The sequence below is a fragment of the Cavia porcellus genome, unplaced genomic scaffold (genome assembly GCF_034190915.1).
Source record: "Cavia porcellus strain 051 isolate PalLab524CR breed Dunkin Hartley unplaced genomic scaffold, mCavPor4.1 scaffold_9, whole genome shotgun sequence".
In the NCBI taxonomy this organism is placed as follows: domain Eukaryota; kingdom Metazoa; phylum Chordata; class Mammalia; order Rodentia; family Caviidae; genus Cavia; species Cavia porcellus.
In genome coordinates, this window is record NW_026947492.1 from 90433105 (window position 1) to 90454105 (window position 21001).

At 50.3% G+C, this 21001-nt stretch overlaps 2 protein-coding genes and 1 pseudogene across 2 annotated transcripts in view; 2 read left to right on the top strand and 1 right to left on the bottom strand.

Moving 5' to 3' along the window:
- Positions 1-21001, bottom strand: part of Slc6a5 (solute carrier family 6 member 5) — a 53637-nt gene that overhangs the window by 19217 nt on the left and 13419 nt on the right. Inside the window, exons 6-9 of the mRNA XM_063256798.1 lie at positions 16916-17048; positions 12438-12572; positions 9606-9709; positions 7589-7713 (exon numbers count right to left, since the gene is read on the bottom strand). Coding sequence (XP_063112868.1) covers positions 7589-7713; positions 9606-9709; positions 12438-12572; positions 16916-17048 — 497 coding nt within the window. The remainder of the gene's footprint in view (positions 1-7588; positions 7714-9605; positions 9710-12437; positions 12573-16915; positions 17049-21001) is intronic.
- Positions 1-21001, top strand: part of LOC134477736 (endogenous retrovirus group K member 24 Gag polyprotein-like) — a 266810-nt gene that overhangs the window by 1956 nt on the left and 243853 nt on the right. The gene's annotated exons all lie outside the window — the stretch shown is intronic.
- LOC111754765 (zinc-regulated GTPase metalloprotein activator 1A-like) lies at positions 17452-18195 on the top strand (annotated as a pseudogene).

Consider the following 21001-nt stretch of genomic DNA (forward strand, 5'->3'; position numbering starts at 1 on the left):
CGCCCTAGGAATGAAGAACCATATGTTTGTGGGCGATGTAAGAGGGGATCACACAAAGCTGAGGAGTGTAGGTCGGTCTTTGATGCTCAGGGCAACCGTATTTGTGGACGAGATGCTAAAGGGCCAAAAAACGGCCAGAGGGGGCCCCCTTCACAGGCAGGCCCCCGCCCCAGAGACAGGACAGCTCAGGATGGCAGCCTTCAACAAGGGCCACCCCTGGGTCAGCAGGTGTGGACCTCAGTGTCGCCTCCAGACTTATACAGAAGGTCACCATTAGGACGGATGGCGTTAGGACCCTAAATGACATGCAAAGGCTATTGGGAGACATTAATTGGATTAGGCCATATTTACATATACCAAATTCAGATCTCAAACCCCTGTTCGACCTTCTGAAGGGAGACCCAGATATAGCCTCCCACAGGAGGCTCACTCCTGAGGCAAGAGCTGCCTTACAGAGAGTGGAAAAAGCCTTAGGTGGGGCTACCTTACACAGAATTGAACCATGGCGACCCTTTGATGTCTGTTTGCTACAGACTAGTCTACAGCCCACAGCGGTGATTTGGCAGAAAGGACCACTACTGTGGATACACCCTAAGGTCTCACCTGCAAAAGTCATAGAGCATTACCCGGAGGCAGTCGCTTCATTGGCCCTTGAAGCGCATGATAGAGCTGTCCAACATTTTGGCTCAGGACCACAAGCCATCCGAGTACCCTATACCGCCAGCCAGATCAAGACCCTGGCTGCCTGCATAGATACCTGGGCCATTCTGAGATGTGTTTTCCATGGGGATATAAACAATCAATACCCTAAAGACCCTATCTTGTCATTTGTCACTCAGCACCCTATAATTTTTCCAAAGGTTACTGCCTCTGAGCCATTAGTCCTAGCAACTACAATATACACAGATGGCTCCAAGACGGGGATAGGCGCCTATGTGATCCTAGGCAAGCCCCCGGTTACCATACAATTTAAACCAGATCAGCCTCAGGTGGTAGAACTGCAGATCGTTAAAATGATTCTTGAACGGTTCTCAGAAGCCATTAACATTGTCTCCGATTCTAGGTATGTGGTCAATGCTATGCAAGTGCTTGAGACTGCCAGTTTAATTAGATCCACTTCCACAGTGGCTGGACTGTTCCTGTCTATCCAGACATTGCTTCAGAACAGACACCATAAGGTCTTCACCACCCACATAAGAGCACATACATCCCTGCCGGGGCCCATGGCACAGGGGAATGCGGCTGCTGACACTGCCACTCGCCCGTTATGGATTTTTACCTTACTAACACCAATCGAGCGAGCCCGTGCCTTCCATGATAAATTTCATGTTAATGCCAGGACACTAGCAAACCATTTCCATGTTTCTAGAGCAGATGCACGAGATATCGTGCGACTATGTGACTCCTGTGCCACATACAAACCTGCCATACCGATGGGAGTAAACCCTCGAGGTTTGATCCCTGATGATGTTTGGCAGATGGACATCACACATATACAGGAGTTTGGGACTCTTAAATATGTTCATGTTTCCACAGACACCTGTTCTCACGTCATATTTGCAACAGCAGAAACAGGTGAAAAAGTGTCTAATGTGATCAATCATTGCCTGGCAGCTTGGGCCGCATGGGGCAAACCAAAAATATTAAAAACTGATAATGGACCAGCCTATATAGGCAAAGCTTTCAATGAGTTCTGCAAAATGATGGAGGTTCAATTAAAACATGGTATCCCATACAATCCCCAAGGTCAAGGAATCATTGAGAGGGCTCATAGAAGCCTCAAAGAAATTTTACAAAAACAAAAAGGGGGAGTAGGCCAAGGCCTGGCCCCAAAGGCACGATTATCCATGGCACTATTCACACACAATTTTTTAAATTTAAATAATGATAATCGCTCCCCAGCTGTGGAGCACTGCAACCCTTCCCCCAACCATAAAGGGTGGATGAAGTGGAAAGATGTCCTGACAGGACAATGGATGGGCCCGGATCCGGTAATCAGCTGGAACCGAGGCGCGGTTTGTGTTTTCCCACAGGAATCGAGACGAGAACCACTGTGGATACCGGAGAGACTGACACGGACAACAAAGCCCTCGACTAAAGATCAGACCTGCCCTACTGGAGATCCATCACAGACCAACCAACAAGATGAATAGAAATAGCGGTAGCCCGAAATGGACAAGAAGATCCTCAGGCATATGCATGGCTCGCTCGCCTAGCCTACGACCGAGTCTAGGGACGGTGAGCTTCCCACACTCCTCCTCTAAAAAATTATGATATAGCAGGGTAGATGAGTCAATGACGGGTAAGAGCGTGCCTCCCCAGCATGACTCAACCTAAGCCAGGCCCTACCCCATCCTGCACGTAAGCCGCTGGACTGTTAGATGCTGCCCAGGTCTAAATTTCTCTCCGAGGGGATTTCTTTACGGAGAGGAAATGAGTGCAAGCTTGTGTGCATCCAGGTTCCGTCCAGTTTGTGCCTGGCCCTAGAAAAAGGACGAGGGCCTCAGGGCCTTGGCAGACCATGGGACGGCCGACCAGGGTCTAAGCCAAGGACCTACGGTGGGCCTACGCATAGGGCATAAGCCTCTGCACCCAGTCCAGGAAGGGCTACGATGCGCACATTCATAAAAAATAAAAAAGGGGGAGATGTTGGGAGCCGCAGCCCCGAGCCCGGTCGCCTCACTTGGCGGACGTGAGGCCTGTAGTAAAGAGTAAAGCCTGAGGTAGATTACCCCTCCCATCGAGCACGTTAGTTTCCTGCTTACCGCGTAAGCAACCCGCTCAACAATATAGTCTGCCTGGCAACTGATGATGTTAGCCAATCAGCTTGCCTTGTTTACTTTAACATGATTGGACACTGTACCCGTATATATACCGGTGCCACCCCTGGGCGGAAGAAGAAGCCAGATAGAAGCCCGGAAGTAGAAGCCCAAAAGGAGCCGCGGAGAGCGGACCGGTAGAGGCTTTGGGGCAGACTGAAGCACAAAAGGAGCCGCGGGGAGCGGACCAGAGGAGGCTTCAGCTGGGAGAACCCAGGGCAGGCTGTACGGAGAAGGAAAATAAAAAGAAAAGGTTGTCCACTACCAGACTTTGTCGTGTGTCCTTCCTGCCGGCCGGGAGCGGACATCGACAGAAGAAAGTTATTAAAACAGTTGATAATGTGTCTCTTCCTTCCCCCCATAAATCCAGGCGGATACACGGCAAAGTCTGAAGACATTTTCCATTCTCACAACTGGGATGGCCTAGGATGACTACTGGCATTCACTGGGTAGAGCCGAGGAATGCTGCTCAGCATTCTCTATTACAATGGACAGCTCCCCAGTAACAAAGGCAAGTCTAGTCCAATGTGGATATTGCTGATCTTGGGAATCCCTGCTCTGAAGTCTGAATGGACCTGAATGACCTCATTTCCCCAGTAACTACCCTCCCCCCTGGTCAGTTCTCCAGGAGAAGCCATGCACAGAAAACATGGATGTGTCCCACACTTTTAGGACCTTGCCCTACTTGCTAAAGATGGTGATTAGATGGAGGAGAGAGGCAATGAGAGGCGGATCATGGCTTAGCGTGGAGTTTTGTCTCTGAAGGTTAGATGGCTCTGGTCCAGATCCACACTCCATCACTCACCAGCTCTGCAACCCTAGACAAGTCTCTATTAGCCTCAGTTCTGCCCAGCTATGAGATGGAACTAACAATCATACTTCCTGAGATGGTTGTGAGGAAGGAACAAATGGAAAAACACCTGACACATGATCCATACTCACTGAATGTTAGCTCTTATTATGAGTGAACCGTGAGCTTGGCACTTACAGGTTCTGGTTCAGGCTTTTTGGAGAATACCCCATGCTTCCTGGTGGCTTTCTCAGCTATGGTAAACTCCTGTCAGCTGTCCCTACCTGCCTCGGGGTCTCCCTGGGAGGATCTTGGTAACCAAACCCATAGAGAGACATGGGAGATGTGTGTGTCTTTTCAAGCAGAAAACTAAAAGACAGTGCATGGAGATGAGTGAGCTCAGGGAGAATCTGCAGCCTACGCATTTGTGGAAACCAGAAATCCCAGCACCTGGAGTTTTCATAACTCGAGCATAACAGCACTTTTCAAAACAGGAATTTAGCAGGTTGTTGGCTTCTCCTGTTGCCTAGGGCCTTGGGGTATTTAAAACATAAAGCCTCAAACCCTTAAGACACCCCACTTTACACAGTTATTGAGTAGGGTGTGGAGCCAGCCTCCAAAGGCCCCTCTCTGGACTGTAAAAGAAAAGTCAGTGTTAAACTACAGTTCAGAATGTGTCTCCAGTGCACAGCAAGGCAGCCAGCACTGTGCTGGGGTGACCGCCAGGTCCATAAAGCCAGCAAGGTCTTCCATGGCCACTGCCAGGACCTCAGCAGGTCACCTGAATGGAATCAGACACTTTGGGTGCTTAATTTTAAAAATCATGCTTCAATTTCAGCTGCTTCCCTAATGTACCTGAGCGAAGGAGCTTTTTTCAATCTACATCACAGCAAATTCCACTTACCCAAGGTACCTGGGGAACAGAGTCATGGAGGAAGCACCACTGTTGAGTATTTAAAAGAGTGCCTGGCCTCTGCTGAGGCTAAGTCCTGTGTCTCTTCAGGTGCACTGGGAGAGGGTGAGCCCAGTGGCTGCAGAGAGGGCTCCCCTCCCCACAGGTTACCTCCTGCAAGCTGGGGCACTAGGTGAGACACCTGTACTTACCCTCAGGAGACAATCACAGTACCTACACCCACAGCATTCAGTGAGAATTAAGGTACCAAGACCAGTAAAGGGCTTAAAGGATGCCCAGAATGGTAGGAACCCAGGGGACACACACCCCATTTCTACTCTTCGTACCAGAGGGGATCACCAGGGCTCTGCGTGCCAGCAACTTGCAAGGACACAGATGCCAGCCTTCCTTATCCTTGGGCAGCTCAGGAGACCCAGTCAGGGGCTCTGGCCAATGCAATGCACCACAGCACAGCTGGGTGAGGCCGACTGTGATGCATGTCTCAGCTGGAATGGGTTCCTGAGGACACAGCACCGGAACTTTGGGCACCAGGCCTGCAACCCAGGCAATAGACAGGCATTGGGATTCAGGTTGGGTGGGGAGTGTCTTGTTTGAAAGTGTTCATTTTTATCATAAGAGTCTCTGAGTTATTCACGGATAAAGGAATCGAGGTGGCCTGTCCTAGTCACCTGGCTAATTCAGAGTTATGATCCTACTCAACAACTCTAAATAAGATATCCACGTGCATGTTTGTCTATGCGAGTCTGACCCAGTCTTTCTGATACTGATAGTGGATAAGCACCACTTAGGGCTTCAGGTTGGGTCCCGAGATGAACCACTGCCCCACAGGTGGTAACGTGATGGCTGGGAGACAGCTCCTGAAAGGCAGAAGAGGCATCCAGAAGCTGCTTTTCTGGAGTAGATGCCCAAGAAGAACAAGCATCTCCTTATTCTGTCTCATATAAAAGCAGAGGACAACTTGGTCTCCTCATCCATATCATCCCCAAATTCTGATGCAGCTGAGATTTACAGGGATACTATTCACAAAAATGCCTCTCTCAGAAGGGCACTGCTCACTGGACATGGGAGACACACTTATAATCCTCGCACTCTGGGAGGCTGAGGCAGGAGGATCAGAAGTTTGAGCAAGTCTGATCAAGTGAGACCCTGTCTTGAAATCTAAAAGTAAAATAAAAGGGCTAAGGATGTAGGTCAGTACAATCAAACCCTACTGTCACAAAGGAAAATAAACAGGGAAGGTTAAATGACTCAGCATTGTGTTAAGTCATCAAAGAGAACCTATTTTTGACTAAACATCAAAACTTGCACCTAGCTTACTGGGTCGGTAAACCCATCCTGAGTGTCTATGTGCTAATCAGGTTGCTCAGCAAGGAAGGAGTGGGGCTGGGGTTGGACACAGGCCTGGGCTCAAATGTCTGCCCCATATCCAAAGAGATCACCCCCACAGGTTAAAACCTGTTAGAGGGGCTACAGTAACTCTCAGGTCAGAAGAACTGGAAAACAATTGACAGGGGAAATTTCAGAGAGAAGCACAGGCAGTTACCCGCTGCCTTCTACCCAGAGGATAAATAAAATTCCTTTTGAGGTTCTGTTTTCTGTTTTGTTTGACTCTGGCAACAAATCCCTCCCAAATCCCCTTCCTGGGGGCAGGAAAGAGCCCAAAACTGTTAACTGAAGCAGCCTGCATCTGAGGAAGCAGTGTTTCTGGCAGCTCTGCCACTGGTTTCCAACAAGCTTAGGAGGATCACAGGAAGCAGCAGAGCACCCCAGATCTGCTAGAAACTGGGGCAGAACAGTGTGCATCAGCTCCTCTGCTGGGCGGAAAGCAGGTTATAGGACACCTGGGGGTGGCTCTAGCATGTGCCCCAGTTGCACAAATACACAGGGCCCTCCCTGTGACAGAGCCTTTCACCTTCTCCACCAGCCTCCCAGGGAGTTAGAGAGGCCTCAAACAGGAAAAAGCATTGCTCAGCTCCCAGGGCCCCTCCAATTTAGTCACTACCTCAGAACCAAACACCCCTGGGGTTCACAGCTCACTGCAGCCCAGAACATGCTGGCTCATTTAACTCTTTAGGGCTCTATCAGCAGGAGACCAAATAGTAATTAATTATCCTGGGAAGCCGGGAGAGATCAGTCAGGGCATCAAAAAGGTGACATTTCCAGAGCTCTGTGTTCACTGAGCCTTTATCTGAGAGCAGCAGCGGCTCGTGGGGGGAGGAGGACTGGCTGAGGACCAGACTGGCCCTGGGCAGCTCTGCCAGCCCCATCCTCACACACAGGCAGCCTGCATGCTAATCAGAGAGCAGATCTCAGTGACAAGGGACAGTCAAAAGAAAGACCCTCAAAGCCTTCAAAACACCAAATCCTATGCAGAACCAGGCTGAGTGGGAATAAACAGCTAACTAAAAATATGAAATGCTTTCCCTGCAAATGCTATCATGGAAATGTGGGTGAAATGGGACAAAACTGTTTGTAATCTGGAAAGTGACAAATGTTAGCCATTCACAGAAGGATCATGGGGCAGAGTAAACATCTACCCTGCAAGCCCCCTTCCACCAGCAGCCTCCATCCAACCTCAGCACTCACAGGGAGAACTGTAAATCCGCCTTGCTAACTACTCAGAAGGCCTTGACAACACATTTGACCCAACAAGCAGCAAAGCACTTCGGAAGGCAATGGCTCCAGGAGCCAGCGCTCATTAAACCAAGGTGCTCAGTTGCCAAGCGCGCCCCCTTGCGGCAGGCCGCAGGTTACTCAGCTCTGGGACACTGGGTTTGCCCAGTGAGTCCTCTACTGGGACCTAACAGCTCAGAGCTAACCTACTCAGGGTAAGACAGAAGTAAGAGAAGCAAGAGAAGACAAAGGAGAGGAGAGAGGAGAGGGAAAGAGGGTGTTAAAGCAACCTTTGTGGCTACAGGCAGGCACGCTTGGACTCTGCACTGAGCTTCCTACTGGTGACGATCCGATACCCTCGATAGAGGGGCCAAGAGCCGCCCTAGAAAGCAGCTCCCTGGCGAGGACGAATCGGGAGCTCAGGAAGTGCGCCCCGTGCCATCCGCCCCCTACCTTGGTCCGCCACGTTCTCAATGTTGACCTTGCGCTCATTGGCCATGAAGCCGATGACAGAGAAGATGACAAAGCCAGCGAAGATGCTGGTGGCGCTGTTGGTGCAGGTTACAATTAGGGTGTCCCTGAAAGGAAGAAACCGAGACCGGGGCTCGCCGTTAGATGGGCTTTGTGAGAGGGACAGGGGGAAGGATGAACAAAATACGATGCTGTGTGTGTGAGTGTGTGTGTGTGTATGTGTGTGTGCACGTGAACATGTGTACCCAGGCACGTGCATGCCATCCCCAAACAGGGGTTCACCCAAGGGAAGAATGGGCAGTTCTGCCCACAGATGCCTTCAGCATGGCTTAAAAATCCCAGAGAGGCTCAAAAACACCTCGCCCCCCTGCCTGACCCAGGGCTCTGCAGGGAGGCTCTGGCTTCACATGCTTAGAACTGGGTCTCCAGGCATCGGCTGTGATCTAAACAGCCAGGTGGCACTAAGATGCGGGCCACTGGGGAGGGCCTAGCTCTGCTTCCGTGGGTAGGATGAGCGTCCTTGTAACAGAGGCTGCGGGGACCATGTGGCTCTCTCACCAGCCAGGACATCCAGAACTGAACGCAAGCCCTCCCCAAACACTGCACCTCTGGGCGCCTCAATATCAATCCCACTCTGATCCCCTTTACCTGCCTCCCCTACCCCACTCCTTCCCTCTCATTTCCACCCAGGATGTCTCTGCCATCTGGACCATGCCCCTCCTGGATCTGCACCACCACCCAGGGTGAATTTACCTCGTGGGATTACAGTTCTGCTCTAAGTTTACATTTTGGTCCTTGCTCTAAGCATCAGACATGCTTGAGAAAAGTCTGCCCCTTAGTCAAGGTTCGGGCAACAGCAGGTGAAGAATGGGTTCCTGTAACAGTCGCTATGGACTAATTCAGCATGGCCTGGGCTCCCAGACCTGGCTGCTAGGACCGCCATGTGTATGATCTAGAAAATGAGAGCTTTGGCTGCCCTAAAAATGGGAGCGAGGGTACACTGCTCCAGAGCCAGATGACTGAGGCACTGAAGCCCAAGGGTACACTCTGTTCTAACAGGACCAGCGTTCATCGTGATCCTCACCACCAGCTCTCAGCACTATGGTTTGATCCCAACAGTTGTATCATAAATGCTTGGGACACTGAGCTAAGTTCAGATGTCCCGGTTCCACGTGGGGCATTGAGGCACTGCTCCCCGTCTGTGCACTGTTTAAATTCAAGGACACCCATGCTCCATGCGCCTGTTGTATTTTGTGTGACTCCCTGAACCCGAAACCACACCCTGACCTTGCATCTCTGCACCTCTATCCTAACCCAGGTGAGGACAGGGGCACATTTCGAATGTTTCTACCTCATTCTTCATTCACAGAGCATCTCACACATGGTTTTTAAAATGGCAGTAGCGATTGCCATTTATCAAATACCTACTAGGTACAAAAAACTGCTCTGAGAGCTTGGTGTACATCAGCATTTACCCCTCAACAAAATATTACAGTCTGTGTTGCAGAGGAAACAATGGGCCCTTGGAGAAGGAAGTGGCTTGGCCATGTTTTTAAGGCTTAGGGTGTGGTGAACCCCTAATCAATCACCTGCCAAGCTTCCAGGTGCCCTTTCTTCTGTGTGGTGCTGCCTTTACTATAGGGTCTCGGGAAAAGTACGAGTACAAAGTGATTGATGACCATACTTTATAAGTGATGCTATGACTTCATATGTGGACTGAGGACTCACAGATAGCTACCACGGAACACAGAGGACTGTACAGAGGCCTCCAGAGGGGCTCATTTCCATCCCTTAAGATGTCACTGAGATTCCACCATGAGTCCATGGCCCATAGGGCAGGTTGGGGTCCAGCAGCCCTGGCTGGTCACTTCTCCCAGATCACAGACAAATCTCTCATAGAAGGATGCGACCTTTGATCCTACTAATGCAGCCCACTCTCCTGTCCCCACCCTCCTTTTACTCACCAGCGCCCTCTGGCGTTGGAAGTACCTCCACATACCTGTAGCAGTTGTTGTGGAATTTGTTGTAAGAAGAAAGAGTGATCAGACCTCCCCAGGCAGCAGAGAGAGAGAAGAAAATCTGAGTGGCAGCGTCTTTCCACACCTGGGAAACAAAACAGAGGACAGTCAAGGTCGCTGAAGGAGATGACAGGCCTCGGAGGAGAAGGGAGTGTCACAGACCCAGTGCTGCCTGGTCTTCCCAGGAAGGAGCAGTCAGACACAAGAGGACTTCGCATTCCAACATCAATGACAAATACACTTCGTGTGCACCAGAGACCAAAGTGCATTAAATGACCTGGGAAGCTGTGACTCTGTCTAAGCAAAGGTGAGGAACTCCATGAATCCTGTGCACACTTCATGCGTATGTATATTCTACCCCGAAAACCATTTGAAAAGGGAGAGGCCTTTGTTGGCTGATACATTCTCAAAGAATTCACAATGGCAAAATATAACCAGGGATACAAAGTGTTTAATTGATAATTCCTGTGCATTACAACTGCTATGACAAACCTGAAATTTTCTGCAGCCCCTAATCACAGCAAAGCAACCTCAGGGAGCTTGGCTGATGACACCTCTGGGACCTGTCACATAATTCCTCCAGAATGTCTTCATAAACCCCAGTGCAGTCAAAAGTTTGAGCTACAGACTTGGGGTTTACATGATGAACCTCCTATCAGCTTGATCAACTCAATACTGTTTTTAAATCACTCTTAAAGTATGCAAAACCAAGTTCAAGCGGGTCCCGGTAACACCCACAGCCACCTCCACATCATTCTACCTGCTACCCTGAGACACCAGGCTGGGATCTGATCTCGGGGCAGCCATAGCTTCTGCTTCCCCATCTCAGGGAGATATAGATTTGGTTGCTAGGAAACCATAGGACTTAGTTTCCGGCCCATGTGGTGAAAATGAATGATACCAAACTCCCAGCATTTCTCTTCTTCAAAAGAGAAGGCAATGCCTTTTTTTAAAGAGGAAATAAAAATAAAACAGAATTTCAAAACAAGTATTAGGAGAGAAGCAGTAATCAATACATTGCTTATTGTTGTTTTCGGAGTAGTTACTCAGAGTACAAGATATAGGTGTGAGACATGGTACAAGTATTAGTATAGATCTTTCTTTTCAATGAACTAAGAGAAGCTAGCAGTATAATAATCTTAACTATAATGTTTATATATTTTTTCCTTTTCCCTTTCTCCCGTTCCAGTTTCTCTTTTCTTTTAAATAGTCTCTTCACAATTCTATCATGTGTTCTGGATCCTATTAACTCATTCTGCTTCTCACACTAGTGCGACAATACAAGGTTGCCCACAGTGGTCTAATTTATTTCACTGATGAGTGTGGTCTTGAGTTGCATCCATTTCTCTATAAAAGCCTCCAGTTTATCCTTGTTACAGGCAGCTGAGTTAGACAGAAATGACAGCTAGACAGGGCTGGGTTCCCCAAGGAGCGAGTGCAGAAGCCCAGATACCTTGTACCTGTGGAGGAGACAGACACCTCCCACTGTGGGCCAGACCTCAAGACACAACATCAAACAAATACACGCACATCCTAAGGGCTGGTATTCTAAAATAGGTCTCTGTCACCCTGAGGAAGCCAGGAGTCACCATCCTAAACCTCTTCAGGTTCACTGTTATTTAAGCATGCCCACTTGTTACGTGACTTGCTTCCCTCATTGGTCCCCGATTTAATCAATTTTACCTGAGCAATTATCTTATTGGTTGGCCATAGCTCTGTCCTACTTTATGCCCACCTTGTGAGTTCCCAGGTTTTCCCCATCTCAGACCTGTCTCACCTTTTTGCTCTATAAAAGTCCCTAAAAAGACAGAATCCTTGGCAACCTACTCAGGACCCCTTCTGTATGTCATGTCTGTGTGTGTCTGTCTGTCTGTCTCTCTCTCTCTCTCTCAGACACAAGCCTTCTTCCTCTTAATAAATACATTCTGCTCTTAACCTCTGTGGCTTCTAAAATTCAGTCTTCAGTTTCAGAGAACACAAACTTGTACCAGACATCTAGTAGGTTGGGATTTCGTTCCCTATACCCTTCCTTACCACTGAGTAATAGGATCCCCACATGGATGGGATGCCTGGAGCTCTAGCTGCTATAGTGAAGCTGTTCACAGGACGGTGGAGCAGAAAGAGAGGAACCTGGGTCCCTGTTGATGCCCTGGAATTGCTCAACTGGCCCGTGGCTGTGTACCATGGTGCCACAAGTGAGAAAGTGAGGGTTTTCACAGGTGTTATCTGGAGAGTCTCTGTTCTGCTCCACCAAACTCAGCAGTGGCTGTGTTCATAGCAGGCTCTGAGAAAGCAGACTTTTCTTTAAGGTGGGAAAATTTATCTCTCACCCCATCACTTCGATTTCTCTGGATTGCAAATCTTAAGAGTAAAAGCAAGGTCAAGGGCGTGTTGATCCTGTGTGGGGATTCAAATGTGTCTGGAGCCTGGAACATAAGAATTGCTTCCGGGTCTCCCAAGCGCTGTCATTACCCAGCCAGCAGAACCCGATTTGCCACACACTATAATTAGCAGCAGATAAGCAGTGTGAGATGACCCAAAGCTGTTAAAGGGATTTCATTCTTCATTATCAGCCTGCACTGTGACCCCAGCTGAGGGACAGCTACTCCAGGAATCTGAAGATGTTGGGCGACTGGCTTCTCATTAAGTTATGTCCCGAGTGTGTAATGTGAGGACACCATTGGCACCCTGCAGAAATGGACCCTGGGATTCCTTGGGGAGCGAGGCTGCCAAACACCTCTCCTCACAGGGCCCATCCCTGAGGCCTGCCCCACCCCCACCCCCAGCCTGCTATCCACAGAATAGGAGCGCACCGTGGCATCTGTGAGCTTCTCCCACTTCGGTGTGATGAAGTACCAGATGCCAGCCCCAGCTCCAGGCAGGGTGACTCCCCGGATGAGCAGGATCACCAGCACGACGTACGGGAACGTGGCCGTGAAGTACACCACCTGGAAGACCATTGTGCAGAGAGGCAGGGTGAGCAGAATGTGTTCTGCATATGATCTATCACCACAGACCACCCCGGGCACCTGCAGGCTCCAGGGCCAGGGACTCAAGGAGAGCACTGGGACTGACTCCTGCATTTCCCTAGTTGGTGGGACAAAATACCAGACAGTCACGACCAAAAGGAGTCGAGGCTCACATTTTAGAAGTTTCAGAGCTTGCATGGACAGTGGGATGGTGGAAGGGCCTGGCTAGAGGGAAGGTGGGCATCTCGTGGAGGACAGGAAGCACGGAAAAGGAAGGAGCCAGGGAGGGATCTGTCTCCTCCCACCAGACCCCAGCTTCACACAACCCAGCCATCAGACACAGATGTGAATCAGCTGGAGATGGGGGAGATGATGCCAGGGGGCGGGGATAGCCAGAATGATGGACCTAAGAAGAGTGGACATCTGACTCCTGGGGACCATACGGAGAGGACACTGTGAGCAAGAGGGGAGGGACAAGCGCAGAGCAGCGCGGGGCCAGGTAAGAACTTTGGGGACCATGGTGGAGGTTGGAGCAGAGAAGCAACACGGTCTAACGTTTTAACTGTGTCACCCAGGGAACCACAGAAAGCGACCAAGAGACCAGGGTGGCAACCCAGGCAAGTGATGGAGATGGCTCTGACCAGGAAGTCATGGGGTGCTGGTGACAGGCACATACCGGGTGCATCTCCGATTACAGCAGGTTTCCTGTGGTGGTTAATGTGCTGTGAGGGAGCGAGGCAGGAGCCAAGGTTCGCTCCTAAGTGGCCTCAGTGACAGAAAGGCTGGAGCCCCCACTTGTAGAAACGATGAAGTGACTTTTGCGTCTGAAGCCAGTTATTCGAGGCCATACTGTTACTGTCTGGCTGCTGACCCAGGGATGGGCTGGCCTCCTCCTCTTCTCTCCATGGCTGCCACCGCCCTCCTGCCCCGAAGAACCGCATTCTGTCCTCCCTGCTGGTGCCCAGTGGTAGGCACTGGAGGAGGTGCCAGCGCCCTCCCTATCAGCAAAGCTGCTTCTCTCCTCCTCCTAGAGTTGGAAGGATAAGCCATGCCCCTGTACCGAGACACCACAGAACTCAAGGACACCTGACCCCTCAGGAGAAAACCACCCCACCCGCTCTGAGAGGAGATGCTCCCAGAAAGGATGGAGTCTTGGTGGTCTTGACCGGTTTGACTTCCACTCCCACCCAGAGGACAGCTGGGATGGGAACAACTCGGGGCCACCTGATCTGGGGCCCATGGGAAAGACAGGCAGCAGGCACCTGCAGGGGGACCTCCAAGGTCCCTAGCTCTAAGCCTGGCCATAGTCTGGCCAGCTGAGATAATGGCCCCCATTTGTCTGTTGAGACGCTGCCCCCCTGGAGCTCCCTCTGTGGACCACATGTGTCATTCAGTCCCATCTTGCAGAGGAGGGGGAAGAGACTGGTGTTCCAAGTTAAGCATCTCACAAGGGATTCAATATCTCATTCACAGTCTCCCGCTTGAGCTGAGATCCAAATCGGGAGCTTCCTCGCTCTAAATCTGTTCTTTGCATTCCCCTGTAGGTCACATCGTGGGAGGGGAGGGGTCACTACACAGAGGCAATCGAGGCACCCAGAGTGTATAGTGTACAGACATCTCTGTGCTCAGGGGCACCCTGCAACCTCAGGAACCTGAGACCTTCCCTAAGATTTGCCCCCTAAACACTTGCTGGTCCACCTGCTGCTGGCTAGATTTCCATACAGATCATGACCTGGGTGAATGGAGAGGGCTGAAAGCTTGGTTTCTAAAACCCGAGGATGCCGAATCTGTGAGGAAGGTGTGCGTGGACGCTTCACGTACTGTGTCCAGGCCTCTGCACACACCTGCTTCAGGACGGACCATCGCAGGAATTAAAGGTGAACAATAATGAACTCTGCTTGGCAGCAGTGACAATGACTAGTTGGTATCAGCCTGCTGTCCTGCCACCCCGAAGATTCTCCGCCCACGCAGTTGGTCAGGTGCCCTCAGCAGGTGCTGGCTCATCAAGTTGGCTTCGCTCTGCTGCTGAGCTTTCCAGACCTCGAAGCCCTGAGTGCAGGTGGCCGCATCTGACCTTTAGGTGGCCTGCGGATCACCCCACCCCTGGTGATCAGAGGCCTTGGGTCGGGAAGAAGCAATTAGCCACTCCTGGCTCCTGGGGTCCTAATCCAGGAGAACCAAGCTGACCGAGAGAGGAGGACATCTCTGTTGTACAGAAGTGACAGTGTTCATGGAATTCCAATCACAGAGAGTTCATCATAACGAACACCTTCAGCCATGCATGCACCATGGCTCTCAAGTAATTTTCCTGATTAATGTGTGCAACCCAGGGCACAGTAATAAATTGTGATCCATTATTGGTTTTTGGTTGGAAGCCTTTCTCAGTGAAGCAGGAAGACAGTTGGCAGGGATAAAAGAAAAACATACCTGCTTACAACTCGCTGCTCTAGAAAGCCTGCAGAGCAGAGCACCAGGCACTAAGCCCTGAGTCAGGGCAAAGAACAACGCCATCCCAAGAAGCACAACAAACAGAGCTTTCTAGAACCTCAGAGGATAGTTATTCCAGCCCTTGACTTTGCAAATGAGGCCCCAAGTCACACAGCTAAACGCAGTGGGACCTGGTGCCATGCAGCCCCTGAGTCTTCCAATGGCATTATAAGGACTATCCATCTAATCTTGTGGGACTCATCTCCAGCCAGCACGTGATTCTGCAGAAAGGGAAACTGAATCCAGAGAGAAAATGTGGACCCCTGGCTCCCTTGACAAGTGGTTAACAGAATGTTAGAAGGACCTGGATGGGGCTGGCATAAGCGCCTCCCTTGCAAGCGCGTGGTCGTGAGTTCGATCCCTGGTACCAATTAAAAAAAAAAAAAAAATAGAAGGACCTGGACATCATCCAGTCCAATCGCCATTACCCTAGAAACCAGGAAGCTGGAGTCTCCTGAGACAGCTAAGATGAGAAAATGTTCTTTTCACTTCTTGGCAAAAATATAAAAGCTGATCACAAATCAAAAGCTCAGCCAAGTTTCATGGCCCAATGGGAAATGTTCCTCAACAGAAAACAACTCGAGAAGTCCCAGGGGTCAACACACAGACTGGTTCTCTCTAGCTGGCTGGGCTCCTTCACACTGTGGGACATAAAATGTGCCACCTGCCCCAGGCAATCCTGCCAACCCTTCCAGAGTCACCTTTCCACAGTCTGTGGCAGCAAATGACATGGAGACAGTCAGAGAGTGCTGTAACCAAGAGGGACGCAGGAGCCTGTCCGTGTGCACAGGGGGAAGATGAATGGGTCCATGTGGCCAAGGGGTGTCACATTTGGGCACCTGGTGGGGGCTGAGAGGCAAGTCTGTGGGTGGGAGGCAGACAGACCAGCCTCCCCTTGAGGCCTGATCCTCACAAAGTCCACTGATCATAAAATAATCCCAGAATGTCCTGTTTCTGCCATGGGACAGCTGAACTGAACTCAACTCAACCTACGACCTACAGCCTCGGAAGTCACCATTACATCTGCAACCATTTGGCTTTGACAACACCTTCATTTTCACCCTGAAACATGCAATGCCTCCTGAGGCAACAAAACTCTATGGATTGGTTGGCAATAGAAGGGGGACTGGTCAGCCTTTAGGGGTTTACAATCCTGCAAAACGACAGGAATGAGGAGTAATGTCCATGAAACCCTACAGCGAACAGCATGGCCTGAGGTCACCGAACTCCTTGCTTGGGCTTGGAACTGGACTGGGGAGACAGCGCCATTGTCTCCTAATGACCCAGCCAAAGTCCCTAGTGAGACAGCTCTGCTCCAGTGCTGTGGGCACATAGTGGGGAAGGGCACTGGGCTCAGGAGCCAGAAGAAGGGGTCAAAGTCTAAGAAGTAGGAAGTCACCATCGAGAAGGAGCCCACTCTACCATTTCGGTCCTCAGCCAGCTTCCTGGCAGAAGCAATAGCTGACCTGGCAGCTGGATCAAGAGGCATGAAGCCAGCAGCATAGATTGCAGAGTTTTATATCAGGGTGGCTCAGTGTGCAGAAAGAGAGGCAGCCTCGGGTAGGAATGGACAGAAACTCAAGACAGTGCTGGTCACACCTAGAGGGCTCCATATACGTTTGCCTCACTGAGTCCTTAACACAGCCCTGTCGGGAAGGTGCTTTTACCCCATTTACAGATGGGAGCAAAGTCGCTTGCCCACGGGCCACCGCTGGTGCAGGGTGGAGCCAGGATTGGTGCCCAAATCTACCGATTCTCTTCCCACTTGTTCTACAAAGCCACCACTCCTGGGTGGTCTGGGAGTTTTCCTTACCCCGGTAAATCCCCATTCTTACTTTTCCTGAAGTCTTGATTCCTTTAGCCAGGGATGCATACACGATCACCCAAGCCAGGAAGAGGCAGAAGGCTAGTGGCCACCGGATCTCGCCAGGATATTCAATTCCAGCAGAAATCTTCAGCACAAAGTACCTGAGCATCGGCAAGAGGGAAGGGACACGGGAGGAGAGAGAAAAAAAGAGAAGGTGACGATCTCCACACTTTGGTCTCCCCACAGAGGCAAGAACTTCGGGCCCAGCAACTTCCAGGGGTATGTGGGTCTGGGCTCTGCTGCAATACCGCCTGGATCTCCCTGCTCTTAGTGAAATGCGGGGAGGACTCACGTGGCCCACACAGGACTCTGTGCAAAGCAACCAACCCAGCACCACCTGCAACTGCCCCCAAAGTGCAATCAGAATTCTTAACCATCAGGGATGATTTCTGTATTTACTGCACTGTTCTATTCTTTTATGATAATGCTATTCAAAAATAGTTGCATAATTTTAAATTTTAAAAATTTGCACAAAGCCAGGCATGGTGACACATGCCTGTAATCCCAGCACTTGGGAGGCTGAGGCAGGAGGATTGTTGACAGTTCAAGACCAGCATGGGTTACAAAGTAAACTGCATAGTGAGACCCTGTCTCAAAAAGACAAAAACATAGCAGCCAAGGAGGACTGTCCTGAATTGGTTCCCACTGAGAGGAAGCAGAGAAAGGAAGAGGAAGAACCTGGCCCAGTGCTAAGATCCCAGGCACAGTGACCACCGGGTGTTGAGGTGCTGAGAGGACACCACTGAGCTACATTTCAACAGAGCAACACAGTAATAGAATAGCAGTTATTTTAGATGAATTTAGTGAAGGGACAGTGGTCTTAGAGGTATTGCGAATTTGATACAGAAGAAGGGAAATTTGCTTACACACTGTTAGGGATCACTGGGTCAGCAGATCCTTGTGCTATGCCTTCTGGATACTGGGTTGATGCTGAGCTAGGGAGTGACACTTATCTCAATGGTATCCTAACTGTTGTGGGTTCAAAATCTGGATTAAAACACTTCGCAGGGGAAACCCTGATGGACTCAGCAGTGAAGCTACTAGGCAAGTTGCTAGAGCAGATATCATCCTCATCGATATAGCAGACCTGGCTTCAGAAGAGGATTAAACAAATGAAGAACAACTATGAGATCCAGAGCCCATCTCGCTGACATATCAGACTTTCCTGCCTCTGACAGTCTCTCTGGGATAAGTTTCCAGGAAAAACCACAACGTGGGCCAAGCACAGCCTCACCTTCATCAGTGTGACCTCACGCATCTCCTCCTCTGGATCTGTTCCCTGTGCACCCTCCAGCTCCTCCTCGAATCCAAAATGACCATGAGATGTACATGTTTTGAACTGAGTCAGGACACCGAGGCAGCTGCAGCCAAAGGTGCTCATGAGCAAGGGCTTGCAGAACCGCTTCAGGAAGTGGCAAACACAGTGGGAGGAGCGTGCTCACAGGAGGGAGACCGTGGTGATAGGGACTAACTCAGTGTGCTTTTTACTTTAATACATATTCTTTTAAACTTTCAAAGAACAAAAAACAAAATAATGTTTGCACAAGCCAGGCCGGGTGATGTGATCCCAGCGTTCTGGGGGCTGTGGTGGGAATATACCAAGTTCAAGCCCAGCTCTGACACTTTATTTGACCTAGCAAGACCCTACCTCAAAAGAATAAAAAGAAAAGGCTGGGGGTGTAGCTCAATAGAAAGGCTGAGATCAATCCATCCTTAGTGCTGCTGAGAGAGAGAGAGAGACAGACAGACAGCCTGCATCTTAGTCCAAAAGGTCAGGGTGTAAGACAGGGCTGCTCCAACCTCACTCAAGGGTCAGATTCATAGGCAGAGGAGCAGCTGCCCATGCAGAGGGCCCTTAGCATCTGTGTTGCCACTGGCAACCCAGGTGTCAGTGAGGCCAATGCCGAAGTCACAGCCTGGCCTCTCCTGCCTCCCTGTGGGCAGATGGAGCCTGGCCTGGGGCCAGCAGGGCAGCCTGGACCCCAAGGATGCGAGGCAGCCCAAGGACACAGAGTCCCCAGCAGAGTCAGATAGTCGCTTCCCACAGAGCCAAGCTAGCCAGCATCCTGCAGGGTTTATCAGAGTTCCTCAAAGGGCCAGCTGAAATCTACACTCTTCGGGGCCTACAAAGGCCCTGAGATGCTGAGGGACAGGGGATGGCAGTGCTGCCCCGGCCCTGCCAGTCCCCAGCTCTGGCCAGCTCACCAGGCCTGTGGGCACACAGCTCACCTTTCAAAACAGCAGCAGCCAAGCTGCATGCAGACAGAGCCTCTCCCAGTGGCAACATCAGAGAAACCTGGGCCCCTGAGCCACACAAGATGGCCCAGGCTCTAAGGCCCAACCTTGGGGATTGTGTCTCCCAAGTGGTGAAAAGGACCTTCCCGGTGTTCCATCCCAACGTGGGTAAAACCCCTGACCATCAGTTACATAGCACCTGGGCCATGTCAGCTGAGCTGTGATTTAATAAGAGGTCTTACACAGCTTCCCACAAATCTCCCCAGGACATTGCTCCTTGGAAACCAGCACTGGCCCCAAGGGATGAGGAGAGGCCACCAGAAGTGTGTTTGTGAGTCAGGCACCAGCCATGCCTCTCACTGTGCAGATTGTGGGGTCAGCTTTGTCCAGTCTCAGAGGCCAGGCCCAGCATCTCTGTGCCCGGGAGACCCCAAAGCCACCGCACTGCCGCATGGTGGCCAGCTGTCCTCTACCATCCTCTCCCTCTGTCTCACAGGGTACAACCCGTAACCTGAGCCCGGGAAGGAGAGAAAACCTGAAATGGGAGAGAATAGCAATCGAGATGAATGGGAAAGCATTGGTGGTCACTGTTTCTTAGGAAAAGTAAAGGTCACAGACCAAAGGCCCCAGGTGGCTGGGTTGAACGGGCTCCCGTGTTCTATCTGAAGTATGTGACTAACATTTAAATGAGAGGGATGATGTGAGTGTCCAGTGAACTTCTGTACCACTGAGGCTGCGTGGTGCCGGTCCTCATTCCCCAGGCAGCAACGAGCTTGAGCTGAGTATCCCCGCCTGCCTGGCACACTGCTGGCATCTTCCTCGGGGTCCAGGCCCCCACCATTCTCTGCAGCCTTTCCAATTTGTACTTCGCTCTGCTAAGTCCCCTGCCAGGCCCCCGGAGGACCTCTGAGTCCATTACCTCTGCCAGGCTCTCTCTGCCTCCCCTAAAAACAACTGCATGAACTTTACTAAGTATTTCTCTGAGAATTAAGGATTTTCTCATGACCCACAGACGTGATGTCAATGTATAGCAACACAGATATAAGCACATGTCTGGGATCCATTCTCAGGGAGACAGGCAGGAGGATCACAAATTTGAGCTCAGCCTGAGCAACTAGTGACTTACTGAGACCCTGCCTTAAAATAAAAAAATAAACATTGCCAGGGGTTGTAGTTCAGTCGGAAAACACTGGGTTCAATCCTCAGTGCCACAAAAAGAAAAAGAAAAAGAAAAAAAAAAAAAAAAGCAATGACACATGTAGAAGTACAAAACTAAGATAAAGTAGAAGAAAAAAAGAAAGAAAATAATTCTTATTTAAACTACAACTGTGATCTTGACTTTTATTTTTACCTCTCATTTCTGAAATATGAGTGAGAAAAATGACCTTGCAAACTGAAAGTGTCGTGGATAGCATTAGACCAAAGTTATAAAATTTTTCTTCCTCAGAGCTAGAGGAAGCAGGGAGGTCGGGGCGGAGACACAGCCAGGGGGGAAGGGAGGGGCAGAAAAAGAATCGCGCTGTGCTCTGCACAGGGCCCAGCTCCTCACAGCGCCTGTCAACACCGTGTCCTGAGTACGCGAGTGCTAATAAGCATTTTAAAAGTAAAGTAAAAGAAAAAAATTGGGGGATGGGGATTTAGCTCAGTGGCTTAAGCACTTACATGGTAAGTGCAAGGTCGTGAGTTCAATCCCCCGTTCCAAAATAAATATAAAAATAAAATAAAGTGCTTCCTCTTTCATCTGCGTGGTGAATTTCAGCAGCCCTGACTCTGTCCCTACTTGCCATCACACAGTCTACCTCTGGAAGCGAAATCGGGA